Source organism: Salvelinus namaycush, chromosome 1 (genome assembly GCF_016432855.1).
Source record: "Salvelinus namaycush isolate Seneca chromosome 1, SaNama_1.0, whole genome shotgun sequence".
NCBI lineage: Eukaryota > Metazoa > Chordata > Actinopteri > Salmoniformes > Salmonidae > Salvelinus > Salvelinus namaycush.
Genome location: NC_052307.1, coordinates 45,694,877 through 45,721,411, shown reverse-complemented (window position 1 = coordinate 45,721,411; position 26,535 = coordinate 45,694,877). Strand labels below are relative to the sequence as shown.

At 40.7% G+C, this 26,535-nt stretch overlaps 1 protein-coding gene across 3 annotated transcripts in view; it reads right to left on the bottom strand.

Moving 5' to 3' along the window:
• Nucleotides 1–5,764: 5,764 nt before the first annotated feature.
• Nucleotides 5,765–26,535, bottom strand: part of c5 (complement component 5) — a 37,104-nt gene continuing 16,333 nt past the window's right edge. For 2 of the 3 annotated variants that reach the window (XM_038989440.1, XM_038989446.1), the window contains 23 exons: nucleotides 22,135–22,219; nucleotides 21,757–21,842; nucleotides 21,087–21,235; nucleotides 20,523–20,759; nucleotides 20,084–20,144; nucleotides 18,980–19,069; nucleotides 18,390–18,602; nucleotides 18,055–18,133; nucleotides 17,418–17,670; nucleotides 17,151–17,322; nucleotides 16,816–17,021; nucleotides 12,227–12,382; nucleotides 11,668–11,730; nucleotides 9,987–10,080; nucleotides 9,643–9,682; nucleotides 8,922–9,024; nucleotides 7,577–7,651; nucleotides 7,291–7,396; nucleotides 7,112–7,198; nucleotides 6,835–6,924; nucleotides 6,582–6,665; nucleotides 6,337–6,475; nucleotides 5,765–6,217 (listed from right to left, as the gene is read on the bottom strand). In XM_038989440.1, the coding sequence (XP_038845368.1) occupies nucleotides 6,085–6,217; nucleotides 6,337–6,475; nucleotides 6,582–6,665; nucleotides 6,835–6,924; nucleotides 7,112–7,198; nucleotides 7,291–7,396; nucleotides 7,577–7,651; nucleotides 8,922–9,024; nucleotides 9,643–9,682; nucleotides 9,987–10,080; nucleotides 11,668–11,730; nucleotides 12,227–12,382; nucleotides 16,816–17,021; nucleotides 17,151–17,322; nucleotides 17,418–17,670; nucleotides 18,055–18,133; nucleotides 18,390–18,602; nucleotides 18,980–19,069; nucleotides 20,084–20,144; nucleotides 20,523–20,759; nucleotides 21,087–21,235; nucleotides 21,757–21,842; nucleotides 22,135–22,219 (2,801 nt within the window). In that variant the 3' untranslated portion in view covers nucleotides 5,765–6,084. Of the gene's footprint in view, nucleotides 6,218–6,336; nucleotides 6,476–6,581; nucleotides 6,666–6,834; nucleotides 6,925–7,111; nucleotides 7,199–7,290; nucleotides 7,397–7,576; nucleotides 7,652–8,921; nucleotides 9,025–9,642; nucleotides 9,683–9,986; nucleotides 10,081–11,667; nucleotides 11,731–12,226; nucleotides 12,383–16,815; nucleotides 17,022–17,150; nucleotides 17,323–17,417; nucleotides 17,671–18,054; nucleotides 18,134–18,389; nucleotides 18,603–18,979; nucleotides 19,070–20,083; nucleotides 20,145–20,522; nucleotides 20,760–21,086; nucleotides 21,236–21,756; nucleotides 21,843–22,134; nucleotides 22,220–26,535 lie in introns of those variants that run through there. The other variant, XR_005476581.1, reaches the window with a different exon arrangement.

Genomic DNA, 26,535 nt, shown 5'->3' with positions numbered 1-26,535 from the left:
GAAATGAAGGCTATTCCATGCAAGAAATTGCAAAGAAACTGAAGATCTGGTACAATGCTGTGTACTACTCCCTTCACAGAACAGCGTAAACTCGCTCTAACCTGAATAGAAAGAGGAGTGGGAGGCCCCGGTGCACAACTGAGCAAGAGGACAAGTACATTAGAGTGTCTAGTTTGAGAAACAGACACCTCACAATTTCTCAACTGGCAGCTTCATTAAATAGTACACGCAAAACACCAGTCTCAACGTCAACAGTGATGAGGCAACTCCGGGATGCTGGCCTTTTAGGCAGAGTTCCTCTGTCCAATGTCTGTGTTCTTTTGCCCATCTTAAACTTTTCTTTTTATTGGCCAGTCTGAGATATGGCTTTTTCTTTGCAACTCTGCCTAGAAGGCCAGCATCCCGGAGTCGCCTCTTCACTGTTGACGTTGAGACTGGTGTTTTGCAGGTCGCAAATTAATTATGGAGGGTGTGGAACTTTCCATACTGCCTTTGTAGTATTGATGGGAAGCACGTCCAGGTCAAGGCACCACCTTTAGTGGGTAGTGACTATTTCAATTACAAGGGCACACACTCCATAGTGCTTCTTGGAGAATGTGATGGCCACTATCGTTTCACCATGGTAGACATGGGGGCACATGGTCGGCAAAGCAACAGGGGAGTGTTACAGGAGAGCACCTTTGGGTCTCGTCTCCTTGAGGGGAAGCTCGAGTTGCCACCACCTCAAGACCTGCCTGGCACCACAACCACAGTCCTGCATGTGTTTTTTGGAGATGCTGCTTTCCCCCTCCATGTTAATCTCATGCGCCCCTACCCAGGTATGTATAGATATACACTATGAGTTTACCAGTGAGGCGTTCAGGCCCAAGGTACTTGCTATGTGTTGAATGTACTGCTGTTCCTTTTATACATTACGTATGCTTCAGCAACCATGGGCAACAAGGACTTCAGATTGTAGCTACAACCATTCTATAGGAAAAAGTAGTGCTATCCAGGTTCCTTAGGATATCCCTACCCTAAACCCCTACCCTACCCTACCTTAACCTTTTAAATGTCAACTTCAGTTGGTTGACGTCAGTTGGGATGTCCCAAGTATCCCGTTTAGACTTTTCCCTCCCAGATAGGCCTACTTAATTTTTGCATCACAACACTCGACAACGTTCTGACAATTGTAGCCAAGGAGTTGTTTATTGTAGCGCACACAAAAAACACAACATTGTGTGAATGCTTTTATATTTACATTCTTTTCTTGGTCCAGCATCAATAATGTTTCATGCCTTTGGTATGTTCAGCACCACCTCTACCTGTATTTATCTCTTGTAATATTTAGTACCACAATTGTCATGCCAATGAAAACCAAGGGCTTGTATTCGTCTTTTTACTGAATTTACAGGTACCAACCTTGATGAAGACCAGAAAATGTACAACTACCATCATTGCCGTGCACAACGCATCATTGAGAACTCTTTTGGCATCTTGACTGCCAGGTGGAGGATCCTTTGCCGGCCAATTGAGTTCCATCCCGACAAGGCGGTGGACGTTGTGAAGGCATGCATCGCCCTTTACAACTACTTGTCATAAACCGATGCTGCTAACACCCCAGCTGCCAGGTACATCCCTCCCAACTTCACAGATTCCACCACGGCATCTGGTGAACAACAACAGCCAGGAGAGCGGAGAAGGCAGGTGATGTGTGATGTCAACCTTCAGGATCCAGGGCGACTCTGCAATACCAGGGCATCACGGGCTGCATTGGGGACCAGGAACTAACTTAAGACATTCTTTATGTCACCTCAGGAAAGTGTCTCTTGGCAGCAGACTTGTCAGAAGTGAAGTAATACAGTAATAAAACATTGATATGTAACCTGTTGAATGACTGTTGATTTTGTCAACATACATTTGAAGTGACATGACAAATGACATGACAAAGACTTGAGAAATGTTTGCAAAACAAAAACTTTTATTTCTCCAATTTGGTAATTCTACAAGTGCAAATATATGAGGTAGTGCTGCAGATTTGGCCAATTCAACAGAACAAAGTGCAAACATAAATTAGTTATATATTATTAAGGGTTGGCACAGCATTTATTCTTAGTTTATAGACATTTAAACATAATTTCTGGACATTTAAATAATTTAATGAATCAGTTATCAATAGAGAAATTATTCATTCACTAATTAACAGTTAAATTAAACAAATTAAAGATGCTACACAAACCCTTTACAACATATCTCAACAATATAAAGTGTCACAGAACCTTTTTTAAAGAACAAAACATTTATTTTGAGTGTGTGTGGTTGTGTACTCTTCAGTTCCCTGCTGATCCTCAGACGCTGGCTACTCATACATAGCCAGCTCCATTTCAAAGAGGAGCTTATGTATAGCAAACTTTGCACAGGATTGGGCAGAGTTGTTTAACTCAGGACTAAATGGGCCTGATCCTGCGCTGCAGTCATCTGACATATGCAATTACATCAGTTCATAAAAAGTTACGTGTACAATAACCAGCCGGTGTAGTTTTTTCATAACGGTAATGTTTACTGATCAGTAATACAATGTATAATGATAGCATAACACCCATCTACCATATGGATCTATTAAACTTATTATAACCACCATGTCTTTAACAAACAAAAAGACATTACCTCTTCTGATATGTTGGAGTCGGTTCCCCGGTGATTGACATAGGAGCTCAGCCATGATAGCATGAAGTAAAAAGACAGCACCGTTTTCCCACCTGCCCATCTCCACTTCGACCCTTCATTTAAAAAAAATCTTAACCAACTGCCTCCACTTCTTGTAGCAAGCTTCCCCTTCCATCCCCATTACCTCCCTGATCTCTTTCCAGGAGTTGAAACTAAACTATTGTCTTTGAAATCCCTACACGTGGTATCATAAATATGTTTATATTTGCGAACTTCTTCTGATAGCCTTTCGTCAAATTTCTCCATGTTTGTTCTGAAGGAAGTGAGTTTGTGTTAATACAGGATGTACCGCCTCCACCAATCATGTCATTGCAGAGCTATACAGAGCTAAACGGAGCCCTCTGCATTGTTACAAAATTTGAGAGGCGCACAGCGATGCGTGACAGACCTCAATTTGGCCTCTGCATGCCTCCGGAGGCTCTGCAATTGCATCACACCCTCCATACGGAGCCTCCGACCCCATTTATGGATCAAGCATAAATTGGCTTTTACGGTCGCTGTCCTTTCAGCACCACAAGCCTGTCACTTTTGATGTGACACTGTTGTTGTTGCTATTGGTGATAGTGTGATATTGGTGTTAGGCTACCATAAGTTATGTAAACTGTGTGTTTTTTTTTTGCTTCTCGCACTATTAATGTTATGACCTATGCATATGTTCAGTTTGTCCCAGACTCTAATTAGGTTCTATCATTTTCTTTCGTCTTTATTTACTTTTGACTACTGAGGTGGAAATACTTTATCTGGTGGGAGTACTTTGACCTTTTTAACCTGTCTCTCCTCTCTGGGGAGGTTCCCATTGCTTGGAAGGCAGCCACGGTGCATCCTTCATTTAAAGGGGGAGATCAAGCTGATTCAGATGACCATCCTATTATCCATGCTATATTACGGAGACGCAATTTATAGATCGGCAGGTAAGGGTGCTCTCAAGTGGCTAGCCATGAGATTTGCCACCAATACTCCTTTGGGACACATCACTGCACTCTATACTCCTCTGTAAACTGGTCATCTCTGTATACCCGTCGCAAGACCCACTGGTTGATGCTTATTTATAAAACCCTCTTAGGCCTCACTCCCCCTAATCTGAGATATGTACTGCAGCCCTCATCCTCCACAAACAACACCCGTTCTACCAGTCACATTCTGTTAAAGGTCCCCAAAGCACACACATCCCTGGGTCGCTCCTCTTTTCAGTTCGCTGCAGCTAGCAATTTGAACGAGCTGCAACAAACACTCAAACTGGGCAGTTTTTTTCTCCATCTCTTCATTCAAAGACTCAATCATGGACACTCTTACTGACAGTTGGGGCTGCTTCGTGTGATGTATTGTTGTCTGTTCCTTCTTGCCTTTGTGCTGTTGTCTGTGCCCAATAATGTTTGTACCATGTTTTGTGCTGCTGCCATGTTGTGTTGCTACCATGATGTTGTCATGTGATGTTGCTACCATGCTGTGTTTTCATGTGTTGTAATATGTTGCTGCCATTTTATGACGTTGTCTCTGGTCTCTCTTTATGTAGTGTTGTGGTGTCTCTCTTGTCATGATGTGTGTTTTGTTCTATATTTACATTTTTAATCCCAGCCCCGGTCCCCGCAGGAGGCCTTTTGCCTTTTGGTAAGCCGCCATTGTAAATAAAAATGTGTTTTTAACTGACTTGCCTAGTTAAATAAAGGTGAAATAAATAAAATACAAATATATTGAGGATATTGTTTTTTTATATACTTATTGCAAGTCACTTTGGTGTATAACAATGAATTTACAAAAGTCCATCATGTACATTTTTTTATATTAGATTTCATATGTAATTTTGAAACTCAGAAGAGGTTTTACTTTTGCTTTTAAGGTATAACTAACCTATATTTGATATTTACTCACCATGTTAATCTACTCATCGTCCCTAACAAAACCAATTGCATAGCATTTCTTATCCTGTGATACACTTAAGGGAAAGTTCAGTGATTTTACACACTGCAAACAACTAGCAACATTTTGGGATCAATTCCCCATCTAAGTCAATGTATTAAAGTAGTATGTATTAAATTAGTATGTATTAAATGTCATGCCTGATATTGATTGTGACCAATGAATTGGTTGAAAGGTAGACAACATTTGTAGTGTATTGCATTGGATAGCATGATATTGTACTTGTACTCATCCTCTGATTTAAACACGCACGCACACGCACACACAACCACCCACCCAGTGGTGTGTATTCATGGATGCCAAGGGAAGTCAGGATCTCCACCCTAACCCCCCCTTCCAAAAAAAAAACATACTAAAGAATTGATCTTTCGTCTCTGTGTTTCATACATTTCCTTTAATGCGCAAGAGGCTGAATGTATCTCACTGGAGAAAGCATCCGAGCGAACGAAACAGCGCCCCTCGGTCTCAACATGTGTAGCCCATCTAACTGATGCTGTCTGGTCAAAAGGAGTATGACGTTGTTGCCGGTAGCACTGAATGCAAGGAACGCCATCGAGCATTTGGACTCCCTTGATATATATATTTTATAGCCAATTAGTGTTGAGCTAAACTGAGTGAGCTCAGCTGTGAATAATCCTGGCACACCAAAAAAAAGTGTCAAGGGAAACCAGTTTGGTTTTGGCTTCACACCAATCACATCACATCAGAAGCCAAACGTCATTGACAGAAAACTTGAATTGTTGCATCTCGTTGTGTCGTCATCCTCCGGTGGCTAGCTAGCTAACTAAAATGGTCCCTTTCCTAAATTAGCCACCGATGGAGATAGGGATTTGGACTTGTGGTTTAACTTAATTCTCCGTACTGGCCAATGATTATAACGGCGATTCTGATCCAACCATAAATTCATATATTATGCCCCTGGCCTGAAAGGATAGAAAGGTCAACATGTAGCTAATGTATCTTCTTATTGTCTCGGCCTTAGGCCTATATCTCGGTGTCAAGGTACAGTTTATGAACTAATAGGTTATAGAGCAAACAATGCAATTATCACAACACATAGGTTGTAATGTCTATTTTTTTCCCTGGCTTGGCATCCCTGATGATGTTACCCACACACCGCTACTGACACACACACACGAAATCCATATCATCTGTTTATTTGTAATTTGTACAAAATGAATGAGACCTATGGCACCTTTATGTATTCACAGTAATCCTAAAAACACCATATCATAAAATTATGTTGTGTCTTCCTGAGTTAGTATCTTGCTGTTTCTTTTTATATTTAGCTGCTTTAAACAAAAAATGCCTAAATGTGTCTAAAGTTTTGTAAAGTAACCTTTGCCTGCTCATAGTTGTCACGTGATGTCATCAGTGTCTCCTGAACTTAGAAACATGATGTTTTTTTGGCTTGGTGCTGGAGATTATGAATTGGGTGTTGAAAAAGGGTGAAGTGCCCCTTTAACAGCCTTCAAATAGAACACGTTCTGCATAATCATTCAGAATGTCTACATATTTAGTGCAGGCGGGACTTCCCTCACATTCAGTTGGCCACATCTCAACTGTAGCCTGGGAATCCAAAGGGTATCTATACCTGAAACATAGGGTTAGGGTCAGATCTGAATCAAAAAAGACGTGGTTATAGTGCATTGTCAGTAGCCAAGTTGTATAATTTTTTTGTAATCTAAAATAAAGACCAATGCACACACTCACTTATAACTTCTGCCAACTCGTATCTGCATGCTGTCTGCACCCATGATCAGGTACTGCCCACCAATCTTCATATCCACAGAACTGCAACTGGCCTTTTTGACAAATTCCACCTCTGTGTTGATGTTGACATTGTCCAACCCTGTCATTTACACAAAACAGGAATAAAGTTAAACATATCATACAATTGTAAATATATATATATTTCTTACTTCACATTAAAACGTTTTTATAGGAGATAGACGTACCCCTTTTGAAGGGATCCTCCACATTTGCCACATAAGTAATAAAATCACCTTCTTCCACAATGGATTTGATTTTTACCTTGAAAGCTGTGAGAAAAGACGCAAACATATCATATGCAAGGCGAAACAAATAGAATAAGCTCATCATACCAAAAAGACTGCCTACAAATGTGAAATTTCTTCAATAAATCAATTGGGCATTGGCGACAATTTTTCCTGATGAGGTGGTAACAGTTCTAACAAAGTATCATCTTACCATATTTTATATTGTCACGGCAGGTAGCTTGTCTTCTTTCCTCAGCAGTGATGCTGGTATCCATCTCTGATTTGAAGTTGCAGCATTCCGCTATCATCACAGCAACAGATTGCAGTCACAAATAAAAATAAACAAAGTAATCACCCATAATTTACATTAACTTGAACAAATGACCAACCAGTTTTCTCCAAACACACTCATGTTCCACCCTCCAGACATCTTCAATACTTATAATTTACTCGCAACCACCACTGTCCCCTGAGCCCATATGACTTACCTGCCATGCAGTGGCACTGTTCCTCTACACAAAGCCGTAGTAGCTTGGTTTCTATAGGCGGGGAGTAGAGCTTGGAACATTGGCTCTCTGTGGAGCAATAGAGAAGGGTTATTTTTAAGTTGGTCCAACTTCCTGTGGTATATTCGTTTCTGTGGGTTTTGTTTTCCGCCATACTGTACCTTGATCATTGTACTCGTAGATTTTAAACAAGGAAGCACTGATCATGCCAACTCGAAAGAGTTCTTTTATACGGAATCCCACACAGACGAATTGGTCAAAGGGGACCTGTAGTGTGAAAGGCAATGACAGTGTTAACATTATATGACTCACTTGAACAAAAGTATAGGACTACAGTATTAGGACAAATTTAAACTACAGTATAGGACTACATTATATGATTCATTTGAATGTCCACACCTAAACCAACATGTTCCAATAGCAGAAGAGAAGATAAGTGGAACTTACTGAGTCCAGCTGAAGCACAACCTTGTCTCCTGTGATCTTGTAGTCAGATATCACAGATTCCAGTCCATCCCGGAACTGTGAGGGAATTGATCACACAACTGAAAACAGGCCATGTCATTCATGTGGAACAGTGTACAAATACACTGAACAAAAATATGGATTTTACTGAGTTACAGTTCATATAAGGACATCTCTCAATTGAAATAAATAAATTAGGCCCTAATGTATGGATTTCACATGACTGGGAATACAGATATGCATCTGTTGGTCACAGATATCTTTAAAAAACATTGTGGCGTGGATCAGAAAACCATTCAGTATCTAGGTGTGACCACCATTTGCCTCATGCAGCGCTACATCTCCTTCGCATAGAGTTGATCAGGCTGTTGATTGTGGCCTGTGGAATGTTGTCACACTCCTCTTTAATGGCTGTGCAAAGTTGCTGGATATCGGCGGGAACTGGAACGCGCTGTCGTACACGTAGACCCAGAGCATCCCAAACATGCTCAATTGGTGACATGTCTGGTGAATATGCAGGCCATGGAAGAACTGGGACATTTTCAGCTTCCAGGAATTGTGTACAAATCCTTGCGACATGGGGCCGTGCATTATCATGTTGAAACATGAGGTGATGGCGGCGGATGAATGGCACAACAATAGGCCTCGGATCTCGTCACGGTATCTCTGTGAATATAAATTGCCATCGATAAAATGCAACTGCGTTTGTTGTCCATAGAAAACTGTAGTCAGGTCAAGACCCTGGTGAGGACGACGAGAATGCAGATGAGCTTCCCTGAAACGGTTTCTGAGAATTTATGCAGAAATTCTTTGGTTGTCAAAACCCAGTTTCATCAGCTGGCTGGTCTCAGATGATCCCGCAGGTGAAGAAGCCGGATGTGGAGGTCCTGGGTTGGTTGGACGTACTGCCAAATTCTCTAAAACGATAATGGAGGCGGCTTATGGTAGAGAAATGAACATTACATTTTCTGGCAAACGCTCTGGTGGACAATCCTGCAGTCAGCATGCTAATTGCACACTCTCAAAACTTGAGACATCTGTGGCACATTTTAGAGTGGCCTTTTATTGGTGCACCTGTGTAATGATTATGCTGTTTAATCAGCTTCTTGATATGCCACACCTGTCAAGTGGATGGATTATCTTGGCAAAGGAAAAATGCTCACTAACAGGGATGTAAACAAATTTGTGCACAAAATAGGAGAGAAATACGTTTTTTTGTACATATGGAACATTTCTGGGATCTTTTATTTCAGCTCATGAAACATGGGACCAACACTTGTTCAGTGTAGATTTAGGAGAAAGTGGAAAACATGAATATGTTAATTACCATATTCAGATCCTCTTGGAAGGGTTGCACCCCAGTGGGTAGTTGGATTTCCATGACTGTGTGGCTGGAGTCAGTGAATAACTCGTTTGGAGGGGGTTTGTATCTTTAAAACATATGAGACAATATAAGCACTGTTCTATGAAGTATATTTTACTATACAGAAATGCACATTATCTTTACAGTGGTGGAGATAGCATTAGGTTTTCTTTGTATTTTAATTACATTAAAACAGATTAAAAAAACACCTTATGGAACAGCGGGGACTGTGAAGCAACACAAACATTGGCACAGACACACACATACACACGCATACACACACACACACACACACGCGCTATACATACACATGGATTTAGTACTGTAGATATGTGATAGTGTAGGGGCATGAAAGCACACAGTGTGTTGGGAAATCTGTGAATGTATTGTAATGTTTTAAAATTGTACAAACTGCCTTAATTTTGCTGGACCCCAGGAAGAATAGCTGCTGCTTTGGCAGCAGCTAATGGGGATCTATAATAAATACAAATACAAATAAAACGATGGTGATTTACTCAATAAATGACTGTGAACTAATATATCGTGTGTGACTCTATTTATTTTCATAGCTTATAGTTTATTCTCCATCAGTCAGCACCTCTACATAAAATCCTTTCCTCTGGGTGTGCGCCAGCTCATGTTTTTTATTCGATTAATAAAACAAAACACCAAATATTTTACTCACTTTGCACATGCGACAATTCGAGACGAATGCAGCATAGTATCTGGTGAAGTAGAAATTAAAGCTACAGTACCAGTCAAATGTTTGAACACACCTACTCATTCCAGTGCTTTTCTTTATTTTTTACTATTTTCTACATTGTAGAATAATAATGAAGACATCAAAACTATGAAATAACACATATGGAATCATGTAGTAACAAAAAAAGTGTTAAACAAATCAAAATAGTTAAAATAAAGAAAACCCTTGAATGAGTAGGTGTGTCCAAACTTTTGACTGGTACTGTATATATGTTTCCATGTTTATTGTGAGAGAAATGGTTTACAGACATTGATACACTGTCATACCTTTGGACTTTTTGTTAGGATGATGCACTTCAATGGAAATGTCAAATTTGCAGTTTTTGTCGGTCTCTGTTGTTTTATAATAAACGGTTTTCATCTGTTGTCAGATAAGAATTGAGCATACTGTTTAAAGGGGCAATCTAGAGTTGAAACAACAATTGGGTATGACAGTTGAACTAAGCTCATGAGGCATAATTAAGGCATAATTAATGGGTATATGTAAATCATTACTTAAATGTACAGTGGCAAGATAAAGTATGTGAACCCTTTGGAATTACCTGGATTTCTGCATTAATTGGTCATAACATTTGATCTGATCTTCATCTAAATCACAACAATAGACAAACATAGTGTGCTTAAACTAATAACACTAATAATCGTATTTTTCTTGTCTATATTGAATACATAATTTAAACATTCACAGTATAGGTTGGCCGACGCTGGGCCAATTGTGCGCCGCCCTATGGGACTCCCAATCACAGCCGGATGTGATACAGCCTGGAATCAAACCAGGGACTGTAGTGACGCCTCTTGCACTGAAATGCAGTGCTTTAACTTCTCTAGGGTAGGGGGCAGCATTCGGAATTTTGGATGAAATGCATGCCCAAATTAAACTGCCTGCTTCTCGGGCCCAGAAGATATGATATGCATATAACTGGTAGATTTGGATAGAAAACACGCTAAAGTTTCCAAAACTGTTAAAATAGTGTCTGTGAGTATAACACAACTGATTTGGCAGGCGAAAACCTGAGAAAAATCAATTCAGGAAGTAGTTTTTTCGGGGGTTTTGTAGTTTTCTATTCAATGCCATTACAGTATCCATTGACTTAGGACTCAAATTGCAGTTTATATGCCTTCCACTAGATGTCAACAGTCTTTAGAAATTGTTTCAGGCTTGTATTCTGAAAAATGAAGAAGTAAGAGCAGTCTCAATGAGTCGACCCTAAAGTGTCACAGAGCTTTTTCATGCGCGAGACGGAGAGAGTGCGTTTCTTGTTTACCTTTTAAATTGACGACGTTATTGTCCGGTTGAAATATTATTGATTATTTAGGCTAAGAACAACCTGAGGATTGAATATAAACATCGTTTGACATGTTTCTATGAACTTTACGGATACAATTTGGATTTTTTTGTCTTCCTGTTTTGACTGCGTTTGAGCCTGTGGATTACTGAAGAAAACATGCGAACAAAACGGAGGTTTTTGGATATAAAGAGACTTTTTCGAACAAAAGGAACATTTATTGAGTAAATTAATATCTGCTGAGTGCAACCATATGAAGATCATCAAAGGTAAGGGATTCATTTTATCTCTATTTCTGACTTGTGTAACTGTTCTACTTGGCTGGTTACTGTTTGTAATGAATTGTCTAGTGGGCTATGTTCTCAAATAATCGTAAGGTATGCTTTCGCCGTAAAGCATTTTTTAAATCTGACACCGTGGTTGGATTCACAAGAAGTTAATCTTTAAACCTATGTAAAATATGTTTTGTTTTCTGAATTTTTATAATGAGTATTTCTGTATTTGAATTTGGCGCCCAGCAGTTTCACTGGCTGTTGAAGAGGTGGGACGCTAACATCTCATGTACCCAAGAGAGGTTAAACTGCTGCGCCACTCGGGAGCCCATAACCAACTTCTCTTTAGAAGGACATTGAGTAACGCAACAGAGGATGGATGGAACTTACCTGGACAACGGAGACTCCTGTACCAAAGCCTGTGGACACTCTGACATCTTTATCCTCAGTCACCTGTTAAAATGAGACACAGTATGACTGTATAATCATGATATAGATGGGAGACAGAAAATAGCGGGGAAACATACAAACACAGCACACATTAATAACCTGCCCAGGGACTGCGGTTGAAAATTAGCCGGCTGGCTAAAACCGGCACTTTTACTGAAACGTTGATTAATGTGCACTGTCCCTGTAAAAATAAAATAAACTCAATGACTCAACTCAATGACATGAGAGATATAATATATAGCCTGTACTGCAACTTCAGGGTTCATTTAGCAAAGATCAGAATGAAATGTGCCATAGGGGTAGATGCTGAAGAAACTACATCAGTACATAAATGATTGAGATCATGATCAGGTTATTCTGCAAATATCATTGACCCGATACATCATAGTCACAGGAAAACCCAAGGAAAAGATGGTCTCATTGAGCAGAAGTGGTCCTTTTGCAGGCAGTGTGTACATTTTGGGTCACACAGCGTGTGAGGGTGGAGGTAAGCCCTTACCTCTATTGGTTTGCCCACAGGTTTCTTCTGGGTGAGCTCGATTTTCCCCAGTTCTTCCCTCGTCTTTATGTAGGACGCCTCGATCAACAGATCCAGCTTGGTATATTTGACCAGTTTGCTGTACTCAGTCAGAGCCTCCAGGGTGAGAATAGTGTCCTGAATAGAGATGACATACAGTAGTGTGATGAAGAAGGTGTAGGTGGTCCTTTGTAGGTGGTCTTCTGTAGCTCAGCTGGTAGAGCATGGCTCTTAAAACACCAGAATAGTGGGTTCGATTCCTGGGACATACGTTAAAATATATGCATGACTAAGTCGCTTTGGATAAAAGCGTCTGCTAAATGGCATATATTATGTAAGGAATAATTAACAAGGGGCTATGTGTTATGGAAATTATTGAACAACGTGGAAGGTATGTGCCATGACTAGTGGTGGGGAGTCCATTCCTCAACTCCCATTTCTGTGTGTCAAGCCTCTATTCCGCTAGGAATCGAGTCCTAAGATTCAGTATTTTTGCAATGGAGGAAACTAGCTAGTTGCCATAGGCTACTTCCGAGAATGCAAACTCTCACAACTTTTACAGCAAAGAAAGAAGCAGTTAGCCAGGGAGGGAGAGAGGGAGAGAGGGGAGGGGCACAGCCAAGCATGCCGGCCACCAGGCAGTCAGTCAGAACCGTGCATCCAAATCAAATCAAATTTTACTTGTCACATGCGCCGAATACAACAGGTGTAGGTAGACCTTACAGTGAAATGCTTACTTACAAGCCCTTAACCAACAATGCTTTAAGATTAAGAAGAAAAACGTGTTAAGTAAAAAATAGATAAGTAGAAAAATACAAAAATAAACGTAACAAATAATTAAACAGCAGCAGTAAAATAACAATGGCGAGGCTATATACAGGGTGTACCGGTACAGAGTCAATGTGCGGGGGGATCGGTTAGTTGAGGTAATTGAGGTAATATGTACATGTAAGTATTATTAAAATGACTATGCATATATAACAGAGAGTAGCAGCAGCGTAGAGGGGGGGGGGGGCAATGCAAATAGTCTGGGTAGCCATTTGATTAGATGTTCAGGACTCTTATGGCTTGGGGGTAGAAGCTGTTTAGAAGCCTCTTTCACCTCGACTTGGTGCTCTGGTACCGCTTACCATGCGGTAGCAGAGAAAACAGTCTATGACTAGGGTGGCTGGAGTCTGACAATTTTTAGGGCTTTCCTCTGACACCGCCTGGTATAGAGGTCCTGGATGGCAGGAAGCTTGGCACCGGTGATGTACTGGGCCATACGCACTACCCTCTGCAGTGTCTTGCGGTCAGAGGCCGAGCAGATGCCATACTAGGCAGTGATGCAACCAGTCAGGATGCTCTCGATGGTGCAGCTGTAGAACCTTTTGATGATCTGAGGACCCATGACAAATCTTTTCAGTCTCCTGAGGGGGAATAGGTTTTGTCGTGCCCTCTTCACAACTGTCTTGGTGTGCATGGACCATGTTAGTTTGTTGTTGATTTGGACGCCAAGGAACTTGAAGCTCTCAACCTGCTCCACTACAGCTCCGTCAATGAGAATGGGGGCGTACTCTGTCCTCTTTTTCCTGTAGTCCACAATCATCAACTCTGTCTTGATCACGTTGAGGGAGAGGTTGTTATCCTTGCACCACACGGTCAGGTCTCTGACCTCCGCCCTATAGGCTGTCTCATCATTGTCGGTGATCAGGTCTACCACTGTTGTGTCATTGGCAAACTTAATGATTGTGTTGGAGTCGTGCTTGGCCGTGCAGTCATGAGTGAACAGGGAGTACAGGAGGGGACTGAGCACGCACCCCTGAGGGGCCACCGTTTTGAGGATCAGTGTGGCGGATGTGTTGTTACCTACCCTTACCACCTGGGGGGGGGGGGGGGGGGTCGCCCATCAGGAAGTCCAGGATCCAGTTGCAGAGAGAGATGTTTAGTCCCAGGGTCCTTAGCTTAGTGATGAACTTTGAGGGCACTATGGTGTTGAACGCTGAGCTGCAGTCAATGAATAGCATTCTCACATAGGTATTTATTTTGTCCAGGTGGGAAAGGGCAGTGTGGAGTGCAATCGAGATTGCATCATCTGTGGATCTGTTGGGGCGGTATGCAAATTGGAGTGGATCTTCAGTTTCTGGGATAGTGGTGTTGATGTGAGCCATGACCAGCCTTTCAAAGCACTTCATGGCTACAGACGTGAGTGCTACGGTTCCGTAGTCATTTAGGCAGGTTACCTTAAGTGTTCTTGGGCACAGGGACTATGGTGGTCTGCTTGATACATGTTGGTATTACAGACCCAGACAGGGAGAGGTTGAAAAGGTCAGTGAAGACCCTTGCCAGTTGGTCAGCGCATGCTCAGAGTACACGTCCTGGTAATCCGTCTGGCCTTGCAGCCTTGTGAATGTTAACCTGTTTAAAGGTCTAACTCACATCGGCTGCGGAGAGCGTGGTCACACAGTTGTCTGGAACAGCTGATGCTCTCATGCATGTTTCAGTGTTACTTGCCTCGAAGCGAGCATAGAAGTTATTTAGCTCGTCTGGTAGGCACGTGTCACTGGGCAGCTCTCGGCTGTGCTTCCCTTTGCAGTCTGTAATAGTTTGCAAGCCCTGTCACATCTGACAATCATCGGAGCTGTATTGACGCTTTGCCTATTTGATGGTTCGTCGGACGGTATAGCGGGATTTCTTATAAGCTTCGGGGTTAGAGTCCCGCTCCTTGAAAGAGGCAGCTCTACGGTAGCCTAGTGGTTAGAGCGTTGGGCCAGTAACCGAAAGGTTGCTGAATCAAATCCCTGAGCTGACAAGGTAAAAATCTGTCGTTCTGCCCCTGAGCAAGGCAGTTTAACCCACTGTTCCCCAGGCACCGTGGATGTTGATTAACTTTTTGACGCTAGGAGGCAGAATTTTTATGTTTGGAAAAATAACGTTCCCAATGTAAACGGCTTATTTCTCAGGTCCAGATGCATATAATTGACAGAGTAGGATAGAAAACACTCTAAAGTTTCCAAAACTGTCAAAATATTGTCTGTGAGTATAACAGAACTGATTTTGCAGGCGAAAACCTGAGGAAATCCAACCCGGAAGTGACTCTTATTTTGAAAAACCACTGTTCCATTGCCTGCCTTTCGTCCATTTAAAGGGATATCAACCAGATTCCTTTTCCTATGGCTTCCTCAGGGTGTGAACAGTCTTTAGACATAGTTTCAAGCTTTTATTCTGAAAAAATGAGCGAGATTTATCAAATCGCGTCAGTGGATAGACGGATGTCCTTCCATTAGTTCATGCGCGCGACACTGATAGCTCGACATTTTCTTTCTCTTCTTTATTGAATAGTTTACAGTCCGGTTGAAATATTATCGATTACTAATGTTAAAAACAACCTGAGGATTGATTATTAAAAACGTTTGACATGTTTCTACGAACTTTACGGATACTATTTGGAATTTTTAGTCAACCCTTGATGACATGCCTAAGGCTGTGGAATACTGAACATAACGCACCAAACAAATTGAGTTTTTTTAATATAAAAATAATCTTTATCGAACAAAAGGAACATTTATTGTGTAACTGGGAGTCTCGTGAGTGCAAACATCCGAAGATCATCAAAGGTAAGCGATTCATTTTATTGCTTTTCTGGCTTTCGTGACCAATCTATATTGCTGCTAGCTGTTTGTAATGTTTTGTCTAGTGATCGAGAAACTCACAAACGCTTGGATTGCTTTCGCTGTAAAGCATATTTTCAAAATCTGACACGATACGTGGATTAACAACAAGCTAAGCTGTGTTTTGGTATATTTCACTTGTGATTTCATAAAAATAAATATTTTTAGTAATTATTTTTGAATTTGGCGCTCTGCAATTCAGCGGTTGTTTACGAAAATGATCCCGTTAAAGGGATCCGTGCGCCAAGAGGTTAACCTCTCACCATTACAGAAACAGGGGAGGTTAACGTTTTTTGGGGGGTATGATATTTATGCCTCTAACTTTCTCCATCATTATTCACGATTCAGTCAGGATTATCTGTAATCATGGTACCATCCACATTCATGTTAGGAACATATTATATTCTTATTTACAATAAAAGTGGCTCCAAATGACACAATACATTATTTACCATTCATTTCTATTGGGAACATAATAACCTGAAACACAAACAAAGCAAACAGCAAATGCATCTAACAAGTTTGAAGACTCACAAGCTTGATGTAATCATTGCGTGCTAGGAATATGGGACAAATACTAAACTTTGGACTACTTTAATAAACATATAAGTTAATTAGTCCCAACAGTTTTGGTCCCCTAAAATGGGGGGACTATGTACAAAATGTCCTAAATGACAAAAAAAAAAAAACTGTTATGTATATTGAGACCTGGGTTCAAATAGTAGGCCTATTTTGATTTCTTTCAAAAACTTTAACTGCGCTTGATTGAGCCGGTCTGGCGCACTGTAACCAATGGAATAGTCCTTAACGTGCAAACCCTGCCCATTTTGCATTTCGTTCAGGCAGGCTCAATCCAATGCTCAAAGAATATGAAAGTAAATTAAATACTATCTGATACCAGTGTTAGTATTGCTATGGAACCTGAGTTGAGTGAAAGCCCCCTCCATAGCGCTGGTCCTGGGTCAGCCAGTTGATGATGGGCTTGGCGTAGTTGTGTTTGGCTTTGATCAAGCCTGTGAGTAGGACGTAGGAGGTGGTCTCCACGGTCTGGGCCGATGCCTTGTCAGGCTTTAGCGGGTTCAGACTGGCATCTATCTCGTGCCAGTAGCGATATTCAACTGGGTTTCCTTCACAAGAAGACACAAGAGTACAGACATCACAAGATTATACTGATAATTTGAAGCTACAGTATGTTCTACATTGAATTCTAAATTGTATCCAGTAACTTTCGCCTCAGAATCCACACCACTTCGTACCTTTTTCCCTGGCTTGCTTCTCAAGGCTATCATATAGGATCACGGATTGCATGCTGTCCCTGTCGTCCAGTGTGAGAGCATAGGCAGCCACAGCTTTCGCATACAGGCTTTTCACCCGGGGAGCATGATCAGAGATGTAGCCTGCAGCACGTTTCAGAGCCTCACTAAACTCCTGAGGATAATAACACAAGTCTAGGTTACCACATGGTACTGGAAATATTAGAGCCTATATTTGATAGCCTACTTCCACATTTGCTATAGCCTCACCAGCAAGCCACAATTTTCCACCGCCATGGCAGTCTTGATTCCAATCATGACGAAGGATGTGAAGAAGACTGATTGATCCACGGAATCTACACTTGCACCCTGTACTCTGGGACAGGTGGAGAATTCACGGAAGGAACCATCATCATTTTGAGCCTTGTTGATTAGCCAGAAGATGGAGTTAGACAACATGTCACTGTCTACTTTGACGTATTTGTCCATCTGTCCCAAAGTCTTCACCACAAGAGCTGTTAACCTACAGGAGAGTCGGTTACACAACAACACAACAAGGTGAGGTGCATGAGACAGCGCACTGAGTTTCCTCTAGCCTAGTTGCTGACCCATACTGTATGTACTGTATATATATGCTGACTGGCAGCAAGAAGGACAACAGAAAGATGACAAAACATCATTGTTTGGCTACATTTACACAGGCAGCCCAATTCTTAAATGTTTCCCACTAATTGGACTTTGACCAATCACATTAGATATTTTTCAGAGCGGATCTGGTCAAAAGAACAATTAGTGAAAAAACTATCCGAATTGGGCTGTGGCATGACAATGATAGGGAAGTTGGCTACAGCACACAGTATGGGACCAGGCTCTGTCTGTTCAACCCTATACCAAGCAGCAGACTCACCATGTACTAGCCTCCTTGTCTTTCCACATGCTGTAACTAAATTCACGAGGCCTCCTAAAAGAGAGGATGCTTGTGATGCCTTAACAACACAGAACAACAAACAAAAAAACAATTGAGCAACACCAATTCAAAACTCATGAAACAAAAATATATATTTTTTATTTAACCCTTGTTTTACCAAATGTTGAAGTTAGGAAACTTTTTTGCAAGGAGGACTTAGCAAACAAAGGAGCAAGGGATTCTAAACAACAGGATAATTCATGTAATGTTGTGTTCACATTTGTATTTTAGAGAAACAATAAGTGTACAAAAAAAAAAAAGAGTGAATCTCCCACCCTCTCTGATCTTCCTCTTAAGCTCCAGGGGACTGTTGTGTTCCTCTAGGCCCATGATGTCCCAACGGCTCGTGGTCTCCAGGTAGTGGTAGACAAAGTAGATGGGGAGGACTCTCATGATCTCGCCCTCAGCGGAGCCACTGGGTAGGTTGACAAGCTGGCGCAGGCCATCGGGGTTGTTCAAGATAGCCAGCACCTCTCCCAAAATCTCACCTAAAAGATGTGGTGAGGAGGATACAGGCTCATTTAAATGCAAGATGGAGAGCGAGGAAAAGGAAGGAGTGATAACAATTAGACACAACAATAAAGATTACGATAATGAGGTAAGATTAGGCTATGAGATTACGATTTCTACAATTATTTTAGGCTAAATAAAGAGCAACTGGGTGCAATTCACAAATCATACGGCACTACTTATTGATATGAACTTAAAGACATGATCAATAATTTGATATTGTACAGTTTCAGAAATTATACACATTTGTATAATTTCTGCTGTTGAAGTTCTGCCACATTTGAGGAAACAAATAGATATCACAGTGCAACCTCTATAGCATACCATATCATTAAAATGGAATAGAATAAAATACCATTAATAGTAAGGAGACGTTCCACAGAGGTCTTAGGCACCAGTTGTGAAGGAATGCTATTACTGAGTTCTACCTTTCTGATGGCGGGACCTGATACACACAACACAGAACATACATCAGCAGTTAGGAGAAATTATATCAACAATGGTCAACAATTCGAATGTCTATGTGTGGAGCATGTGCATCCAATGGAATGCTTTGTTCATCCATTTGTTTCGTTTTTCCAAAAAAAGACAGCCCAGCATTACAGAGGGCATATTTATTGTTGAGGAGTGATGATCCACAGGAGGCTGGTGAGGGGAGGACGGCTCATAATAACGGCTGGAATGGAGTAAATGGAATGGAATCAAACACATGGAAACCATGTGTGATAAGTGTTCGATACCATTACATTTATTCCGTTCCAGCCAATACTATGAGCATGTCCTCCCCAATTAAGGTGCCACTAGCCGCCTGTGATAGAGATAGAGATTAAGCAGGCAGAACCATGACACAGAGGTTTGGAGAGTATACTAAGAAAGATATTATAGTTTATGTACTGTATATCTGCAATAGCTTTGGGACACAACATCGGGAGTCTGTGTATTGGTTGAACTCCCTGAGTTGTGCATCTTTCTGGTGGGTGGCAATGGAAAATAACCCAACCACAATATAGCCGGCTTAACCACCCAAGAAAATCCTGTCTACAAAGGCATATGTATAATCTCTAGGAACTCTACTTACAGACTAAAGTGAAATGTGTCCAACTTTTGTCCGAACCACATCATATTCCTGCTGAGTTAAACATTACACCATGCACTTCACGTGAAACTTCCTACCACAAAATCTACCATATGGAGGTTTGGACAAAAGTTGGATTCAGTTGTTGATTTGATAGCGAGGGATACATTTCACTTTACGTCTGGTAAGTAGAGTTCCTACAGATTACACATATGCCTTTGTTGGCTTCTGTTGACAGGAAAAGTTTTTTGGGGTGAAGCAGGATATATTGTGGTGGGGCTATTTTCTTTTACCACACACCAGAACGATGCACAACTCAGGTCCAATACACAGACTACCGATGTTGTGTCCCAGCACTAATGTGAAATAGCATTGAGCCCATACCATAAAGACCCTGTGGGTCCAGTTTTCCTCCGCTGAGGTCCTCGGTCCTGATGCCTTCAGGCTGGTGAAAAGACAGATAATACACAGCTTTTAAAACATCATACTGTCATATACTGTACATAATATACTGAACGTACTGTGTATGTAATCACAATATGCATTAGGTAGTTGCAGAGATGTTAAAGAGATATTTTACTGAAAAAACATATATTATAGTTTTTTTCCGATGCAGTCAATTTTTGTTGCATATCATCAGTTTTCAAGACAGAGCACTTTGTAAAAATCTACAAGTGTGATGATGATGCATTTTGTGTCAGTTCCATTTTGCATCATCATCATCACCCCTTTTGTTTTGTCATATAATGGTGCGGATGACGCTCATTCTAGTACAGTTAAGTGCAGAAGTAGCAGCAGTCGAACTAGTCGCCTATAAGCTTACCACTACACGGATCGTCTTCACAATTTGGTCGTTGAACCTTGACTTGTCAGTGCCTAAGGTGAATGTGAGAGTGTGACTCCCCACTTCCAAGGCCATGAGAGTGAAGGTGACAAGACCAACTGAGCCGCTTTCCAACAGAGTTGTCTTGTCACAGTTGGTAGTCTTTATGCCGTCCTCTTTCGTTGGTTTTCCTTGGAACAGGCACACTCCTGCCCCAGCGGTCAGAGTTACACAATACTAGCCACGGATGATACAGACAGAAAGAAGAATGGAAGCAATAAGATGTAAGTAAATCAGTGCTTAAAATGGGCAGGTATTCACCGGTACTGAATACCAGTAACTCGATTTTTGACTGCTTGAGTACCGGCACATCCTATTGAATATTGTCTTAACAATAAACAGTAATACTGACCCTTATTTCATTCCACTTCAAGCACATCATAAATTCATCAAAATATCCATTATATGATAAATGTTTTCAATCCTAATGACATGAATAATGCCAGGTAAATGTTTTTTATTATTTTCAATGCATTTCAATAGAACCTCTTTTACTGGCTTCACCTTAATATTGTCATCTGCCTGGTTATAGACGGAGCCTCGCAGCTCGATCTGCTCTCCACGCACCATGGAATAGGGCAGGGGCACATTTACACTCACTGCCTGAGTAACTGAGACCTTGATGGGGTCCGCCACACAGATCCCTGAGCTCCCTGGGAAGAATAAGAAAAACATTAACAACAAAACCCGGGTGACCAAGGGTTGATTCACTCTACTGTTTTTAGCCAAGCTTTGCTGGCCTGTCTACACAACTAAAATGGCAGCGGGGAGCCATGTAGCTCATACAGGAGTGCTACAGGAGTGATAAAGGCCAAGTGACCAATTAAAAAAAATATATATATTGTGATTTATCAGGGAGTGCTGAATCACCCACAGCAACCCTACATCCCTCTGCTATGACAACTACCATAGTTGCTGGAACTGTGCTGGAAAGGACATTGTGTAGAGAAAATACTAGAGCCAGCATGGTACGGTTCGGGTTGGCACAATGTGTGAAAGGGGTACAACTGACTGTGTAGAAAAGTGGCTAAGGACTCCAGCAAACATAGTTGCTATTATATGGATGGAAAAATAAATAAGATTAAGATTGCTTGGTGTGTTGAATGACTGTGGTAAATGTACCTAATTTCTCCTGTAGGTGGTGCTAGGTGTCAGTGTTTGTTCACCAACTTACCCTCCTTCTTGAACACGCCAACAGCTTTTATCTCCCAAGTGGTCAGAGAGTCTGGGAGATTTCTGTTCAAGGTCATCTGCCCTGACCTAGTTGATGACAACAGTAACACACTTACTTGGCCTCAGGTCAACCAAGACACAAGGGCCACTGGGCTAGCACACTCCCCTTTTAGATACTGTTAGATAACAGTACATTCAATGAACATAGAGAATACACATTTTAAACCTGTCTTTCAGTATTGTCTCAAGTAACTTACTTTGCATTAATTGTCAACCTTAATGTTCCATATTTAATATCTCTTCCAGGTAAGAAGATATATTGCATTTATAGTTTGTTTATATATTTTTATGCTATGCCAAGAACCTTTGTTTTTCTCACCTGACTGGTTGTACTTCCCATAGCCAGCTCTCTGGGAAGTAGCTGCGTATCTGAGTGGGCATCAGGTCAAAGAGAATAGCCATCTCTGCATAGAAAAGGCAGGGATTGTAAGTTAAAACACAACTATGCTGACCCTCAACACGGGGGACCCTCAGGGGTGACTGCTAAGTCCCCTCCTGTACTCCCTGTTCACCTGCGACTGCATGACTCCAACACCATCATTAAGTTTGCTGATGATACAATGGAGCTCCCTGCCATCCAGGACCATTGTGAACCAGAACAGGACCACAAAAAAAATCCACAGGACCACAACAGGGACTACCCACTGGGCACACACTGGTTGAATCAATGTTGTTGCAACGTAATTTGTCAATGTATTGTGACATGGAATCACTCCGAATTTACTTTCACATACAGCTTGTACAAGAAAAGTTTGAGGAGTTACTATTCAATGTTATTTATGTAGTCTATGCAAATTAGTATGGAAGCTGATCAATGTCAAAATGTGTTGACGTGATAGTTCAGCTGAATTGTACACAGTTTGTTTCCAAAGAGAAGCAGAGCACATAGAGGTAGGCATCTGGATGGTGGACTTGTTCTCACTGAGGTGCATTACCTCTCATACACCAGTAGAAGTCAATGTCCAGGCAGAAATCGTTGGACTGTGGCTTCTGATTTTATTTCAAGGTTGATAGCTTGACATTGAAACAATGACATTGATTAAAGAATACAATTTTATTATCAACATTGAAACAAGGGAAAAGGAACTATGCGTATGTCGCACGTCACTACTTTCCAGGAGAGGCATTTGAATGTTTATTTTTATTTTTATCGAAATACATTTTTGGGCAGAAATGCCTTCTGGAACATATGAACTTATAATTTGTATGCCATCTGGAAATAATTGTTTTAGCCAGGGAAAAATACAGGAACCTTCCCGCTAGCCATGATTGGCTGAGATAATGGATTGGAGAATGCTTCTGTCTATAACGTGAATTGCTAAGTATGTGTGGATAATCCGGTCTACTGCAGCTTTTTTTTTTTAAGATGTCATGAACAACTGAAAAAGTTTTGCTACTGCTCTCAACATTGCTGCCCTGAAAAGTTATCGACAAAGCTCAGTGGGAAAATGTTGTGATGGACTACTTTCTGGAGGTTGATCGTGCCATGCTGACTCTTTCTGACTGAAAATGAATCAGACAATGAGGAAATCCCTGATTTAGGTTAAAACATTTTCATTGAACCAGACATTGTAGTCTTCTGATGACAATGGTGGGGAAGAAACGGTATTGTTGTCACGGAAGAAGTTGACCGAGTTTTGAAATCAGTGGAATGCCCAGTGGAAGCAGAGAGATGATTGCCAAATGCAGAGTGTCCAAAAAGAGAACACAGAAAGGAGGCTGTTGTATAAAACACCTGTCTATGGATTACATCTTCAAACTAAGTGCAACCATGGCATCCATGACAGAGGGAGAAGCGTTCATCCATGTATAGGGGTAAGTGCCCAGCTACATTTTCAGATATTATACATTTCAAATTTTGTCAGGAAGTTGTTTTCATTGCAAGTTAAAGCGTACTGTTAGCTAGCTAGCTAACGTTAGCTGGCTGGCTCGCTAGCTAATGTTCTGTGTAGGATCTGTGTAGGAGCTCTAGAAAGAAGCCCAAGTTCCCGAGTTGGAATTCCGAGTTGGATGACAGTTCAAATCGTTTTTTCCCAGTCAGAGTTTGTTTTTCACGGGATTATGGATAACTGTTTAGCTTGCTAGCTAGCTAAATTTCTAAACAAAAGACTCCACTATGCAAGTAACCATTTAACTGTACCGTTTACACCTTCTGTATCCTGTGCATGTGACAAATAAACGTAGATTTTATTTGATATAGTGTGATTACCAGAGACGGTGATGTGAAGAACAACAAGACATGCAGCAAAGTCAGATTAGGAAATATCAAATTAAAGTTTATTTGTCACGTGGGCCGAATACTACAGGTGTAGACCTTACAGTGAAATGCTTACTTACAGGCTCTAACCAATAGTGCAAAAAAGGTATTAGGTGAACAATACATAGCCCAAGAACTAGATAAAGTTTATTTTTAATACAACTTTTTGTTACTACTTTAACCACTTTTAGTCTTGAAACCGTTGGTTGTGAACGATGCTGAATGGGTGAAGAAAAGGAGGAGCTCTCCACTAGGTCTATCAAAACATTCACAGGCCATTTTCTCAAAAGTGAGGTTAAAACTTCTTGTCAATATGGGGGCGCTGTTTTCACTTTGTAAAAATTCGTTCCCAAATTAAACTGCCTCATACTCAATTCTTGCTCGTACAATATGCATATTATTATTACTATTGGAAAGAAAACACTCTCTAGTTTCTAAAACCGTTTGAATTATATCTGTGAGTAAAACAGAACTCAAGTTGGAGCAAACTTCCTGTCAGGAAGTGAGAAATCTGAAATCGGGCACTCTGTTCTAGGGTCAGTTTATTAATTTGCATGTATTCTATTGGTCGACATGCACTGCATACGCCTTCCCCTAGATGTCAGCAAGCAGTGAGAATTGGAATGATGTTGCTAGGCAGATCTGAGGCCATATAAGGGCTCTTGGAACTGGGGGTGCACTCTTTTCAACGTTCGCCATGACGCGAGACAGACCTCAGGATGGCATTCTGGAAAGCTCTCGTTATAGGCCTTAGATATATCCGGCTCTGATTTTATTCGATATAGGTGTTAAAAACGTCATAATGTAGTTATTTTAAACCGAGTTATATCATTTTATATCAGTATATTGCGATTTTCTGAATTTTCTTTGTGCTGCGTATTGAAGAGTTGGACACGTCTAGGCCACATAGCTAATGTTTGCTGCTAATTCCTAAGCTGAAGACTACATTCTACAGCCGGAGCAACGATTATTCTGGACAAAGGACAACTTGCCCAAGATTCTGATGGAAGCTCATCAAAAAGTAAGAACTATTTATGATGTTAATTCGTTGTTCTGTTGAAAAATGTAAAACTACTATTCCGCCATTAATTTCGGTGCGGTCTCGCTTTAACGCACGCTGTATGTCGTAGTAACGTTAATTTTAAAAATCTAACACAGCGGTTGCATTAAGAACTAATGTATCTTTCATTTGCTGTCCAACCTGTATTTTTTAGTCAAGTTAATGATTAGTTATTGATTAGATTAGGTGCCTCTCCCAAGATTTCTCCCGACATTTTCTTTGCAGCTTGGCTACTATTCTCATTGTATAACCACGATTTGTGCCGCTAAATATGCACATTTTCGAACAAACAATATATGTATTGTGTAATATGATGTTATAGGACTGTCATCTGATGAAGTTTTGAGAAGGTTAGTGAAAAATTTAATATCTTTTGCTGGTTTATTCGCTATCGCTAACGTGCATGAATCAATGCTGCTGTGTGGTTGGCTATTGTAGTAAGCTAATATAATGCTAAATTGTGTTTTCGCTGTAAAACACTTAAAGAATCTGAAATATTGGCTGGATTCACAAGATCTTTGTCTTTCATTTGCTGTACGCTGTGTATTTTTCATAAATGTTTTATGATGAGTATTTAGGTAATTCACGTTGCTCTCTGTAGTTATTCTATTTGGTGAGAGTTGTGATGGTGGCTGCAATGTAAAACTATGATTTATACCTGAAATATGCACATTTTTCGAACAAAACATATGCTATACAATAAATATGTTATCAGACTGTCATCTGATGAAGTTGTTTCTTGGTTAGTGACTATTTATATCTTTATTTGGTCGAATTTGTGATAGCTACCTATGCAGGAAAAAAATGGTGGAGAAAAAAAAGTTGTGTCTTTTGCTATGGTGGTTAGCTAATAGAAATACATATTGTGTCTTCCCTGTAAAACATTTAAAAAATCAGAAATGATGGCTGGATTCACAAGATGTGTATCTTTCATTTGGTGTCTTGGACTTGTGATTTCATGAACATTTTATTATATGATATCCCTGTGGCTTTAGGCTAGGCTATGCTAGTCAGCTTTTTTGATGGGGGGGATCCCGGATCCGGGTTTGTGACTCGTTAGAGGTTAAAAGTTTATCAACTTTCAAAGCATAATTACTTTCTCATTGTTCCTTAACTGCAGTGTATGATATACCATTTTTACTCTACTTTAATCCAATGTAAAAAATGTTGCTAAATAGGACCGAACACAGGTGGTGGGTCACATACATTACCAGTCAAAGGTTTGGACACACCTACTCATTCAAGGGTTTTTCTTTATTTTTACTATTTTCTACATTGTAGAATAATAGTGAAGACATCAAAACTATGAAATGACACATGGAATCATGTAGTAACCAAATAAGTGTTACACTAATATATATAAATATATTTAATATTTGACATTATTCAAAGTAGCCACCCTT